Below are 3,535 nucleotides of genomic sequence, written 5' to 3' on the forward strand. Positions count from 1 at the left end.
TGCTCTGTGAATTAAGCCAAATCTGCCCCAAAGGCCAAGGTCTAAGAGCTACCCAATAGTCTTCGCATGACCTAGAGCTTACAAGCTCTAAAAATTGCCTGATCTTTGGGTCATGTGAGAAGGGAACACTAAGAGTTGCCCTAGTTAAGCAGCAGTGAGACCATGGTAGAGTGACCGCTCTGGTGTCCCTGTAGGCATAAAGTTATAATCTCTGTGGTTTGCAGTCCAGTTCCAGTTGAATTTAGTCCTTGAGGGACACTAGGCCAGGCTGGTAGCAGGGATGCAGTAAATATTTTCTTAAATTATTATGTTTTTTGTTAGTTTTTCTTTCAGATATTACATCCAAACTGCACTTTCCTCTCCTTCCTCCCCAGTCCCGTGTCTTAGCTCCCCCTCTTCCCTTTAGAAAAGGGGAGGCCTCCCCAGGGATAGCAACCAAACGCGGAGTATCAAGTGGGTCCAGTAAATACTAGCAGCAGACTCCGACAGCAAAACCACAAGACGCTGGTCTTCATAAACACGTGCCTGTCCAGGTCACCTGACGTCAGCTCACAGGCCTCGTGTGTGCTCCGGAAGCCACGAGGCCCCCACGTGCACGCAGGGCCTGGCCCCACCCTCTCTGCGTGGCACAATCTGATTGGATGGCCTCAGTGAGGGGTGGGGGTAGGGGCTTCTGGAACGGTCGTTGCGGTGCTGGGCGGGGCAGTGATCTTAAGGCTTTGCCACCATTGGAGCTGGGCAGTTGAGGCAGCTCTTGGGCACCGAGGATGTTGCGTAAGCTCACGGTCGACCAGATAAACGACTGGTTCACCATAGGAAAGACGGTGACCAATGTGGAGCTTCTGGGTTTGCCGCCCGCCTTCCCTGCGGAGGCGCCCCGGGAGGAGGGACAGCACTCAGAGGAGGTCGCCGGTGAGGCCCCTACAGCCCAGGCCCAGGTTCCAGAAAAGGCCACAGCACCAGCCAGACCAGCCTTCGGGAGGTAGGGAGCCCAGGAGGGGATCAGGAGGGTCCCTCAGGAAGGTGAAGAGCTCTCAGTCAGTAGGTGCTCTGCTAGGTTTTTGCAAGAAGCCGAGCATCCCAAGGATTTGGTAATTGGTTTATTTTAATCCGCAGCCTGTTTTTTGTCTTTGTTTTGAAAGAGTTCTGTGTAGCTCAGCCTGGCTTCAACTTATGCCTCCGTGGATAACCTTGAATTTTTTAGCCAATGGCCTCCGTTTCCTCAAGTCCTGAGATTACAGGGGTATGTCCGCAGCCCCAGATTCATAGACTGCTTTAAAAATTTCATCGCAAGGATTTCGGTGTGTGTGTGTGTGTGTGTGTATACACCTGTGTGCTAGGATACCTTGTTATACCATGTCAGCTCCTGGGGATTGAACTCAGGTCGTCAGGATTGCTGATAAGTGCAATCAGCTCAGGCATCTCACTGATGCAGACTCTGTCTACCCTCCTTTCTAAAGGTTTATTTTTTGAGGTGTGTATGTGGGGGGAGGGAAACTAGTGCTGGAGTAAAAGGTCGTTGTGAGCCACGTGACCTGGGTGCTGGGATTAGAACTCAGGTCCTCTGCCAAACCATCATTATACACCCCTCCTCCCGTCTCTCTGACCCACCTGGACTTCTCAGACTCTGATTTTCGAAGTTAGCCATAGGTGGCTAGGAACTTTGTGCAGAGTCACCCCTGTTGTTAAGATACACACATCATCGGTGTAGTTCCACACATGGTGTGGATTTGGACACGTGGCGGTGCACATTCGTTGCCCTCCTGGTATCACTGCCTGCGAAATCACTGTGTTCCACCTGTTTTTACTATTCCTTCACTTTCGACAATGGTTTTTGTTTGTTCGTTTGTTTGTTTCCCTTCTCCGGAATGTCATGTTTTCTGAACCACAGTCTGTAGCCCTCTGACACTGGCTGCTTCCACCTAGTAACGTGAAGTTGAAGTTCTGTCTGTTCATGGTACTTTTAGCATAGACTGAGATCCTAACTGGCTGAATGTAACAAACTTATCTACTGGGTTGTTGCTACGTTCTGGCAGTTATGACTGAAGCTTCTGTAGACGTCTGTGTGAAGGTTTTTGTGAAGACGTGAGTTTTCAGTACGTTTGTACATTTCAGTAGATGAATAGCAAGGAGTTTGCATGCTGGTACCGTGTTCAGTTTTCCTGTTTTACGGTTATGCATTTGTGGGTCTGAGATGTATGTGTGTAGGTACCCATCGAGGCCAACAGAGGGAGCCAGATCCCTGGAATTGGGAGTTGCAGGCGGTTATAAGCTGCCCAATTCACACCCTGGGAACTGAGCTCTGGTTCTTTGGAGGAGCAGCAAGTACTTTTATCCATGAAGCTGTCTCTCCAATTTCATTAACCTTTCACCTCTCACTGCCTTTGGGTTGAGAAGCTGCTTTCAGTTGCGTATGAAGGTGGATATTAGGCTGGAGGGATACCTTCTGTTTAGAAGACATGCCTGTGGTAAGTAGAACCCAGCACAGTGTGTGGTACCCCAGCTGGGGCCTCTCTGCTCCCACTCTAAATCCAGTGCCATCTGCAGTTGAGGAGCCTTTGTTTTCAATAAACATTTATTTTGAGACAGTGTTTTACGATTTTGCCCAATTTGACCTTGAACTGGGCATAAGTATTTCTATGATATATAGGTGTGTGTGTATGTGTGTGTGTGTATATGTGGGGTTTCTGGGCATAAGTATTTCTATGATATATAGGTGTGTGCGTGTGTGTGCATGTGTGTGTGGGGTTTCTAAGGATGAGAGTAGGGTCATCAGGCTTGTGTGGCAAGTGCCCGTCCTTCCAAGCCATCTTGCTGCCAGTGTTTTAAGTTTTAAAAGTTCTTCCTGTTAGCATTGCTTCAGTCCTCTGTAGAGTCAAGTACAACCTTTACATCTTTGGTAATTGGGCTTTTTGAAGGAGCCCAGGGGACACAGAGGGGCTACTTTGTTTATATGTTTTACTTTACTTCTTTGAGTTACTCTGGTAAATGGTTTTGCTCCATAGCCTCTGCTTAAGGTTCTGCAACCGCTTTAGACTTCTCTGGGGAAATGTAATGTTTTAATTCATTTATTTTGACATTGGAACTAAATATTTGTTGACTTTATCAGAAACTAAGCTAATTGATTCAACTGTCATTATAATTTCTAAGAAGCAATTTTTAAAACTCTTCAGTTCTTTATGGACTAAGACTTGTTGAATTGACAGTGAATTTGCAGAGCAGTGAAATGAGAAAAGGTAGGCATGTCATTACAGAGTTCGACTTGTAACTTGTCAGAGTGCATAATCATTTTAGCTTACATGCCTAGCCAGTTACTAGCAATGCTTTTCTGAGTGGTGCTAGTGGGGATGGCATTTCCCTGCAGTGCCTTCCTGGACTCTAAGCTCACACACACCCAGTGCAGTGTTCGTAGCATGTGGAAGTCACACACATACCCTGTGCAGTGTTCCTAGCATGTGGAAGTCACACACACATGCACACACACACACACCCAGTGCAGTGTTCCTAGCATGTGGAAGTCACACACATACCCAGT

The 3,535-nt window shown here is 47.5% G+C and overlaps 1 protein-coding gene across 1 annotated transcript in view; it reads left to right on the plus strand.

The window, feature by feature from the left end:
• Positions 1 to 767: 767 nt before the first annotated feature.
• Positions 768 to 3,535, plus strand: part of Tdrd9 (tudor domain containing 9) — a 100,862-nt gene continuing 98,094 nt past the window's right edge. The window contains exon 1 of the mRNA XM_028764561.1: positions 768 to 982. Coding sequence (XP_028620394.1) covers positions 768 to 982 — 215 coding nt within the window. The remainder of the gene's footprint in view (positions 983 to 3,535) is intronic.

Source organism: Grammomys surdaster, unplaced genomic scaffold (assembly GCF_004785775.1).
Source record: "Grammomys surdaster isolate TR1022 unplaced genomic scaffold, NIH_TR_1.0 144, whole genome shotgun sequence".
Classification (NCBI taxonomy): Eukaryota; Metazoa; Chordata; class Mammalia; order Rodentia; family Muridae; genus Grammomys; species Grammomys surdaster.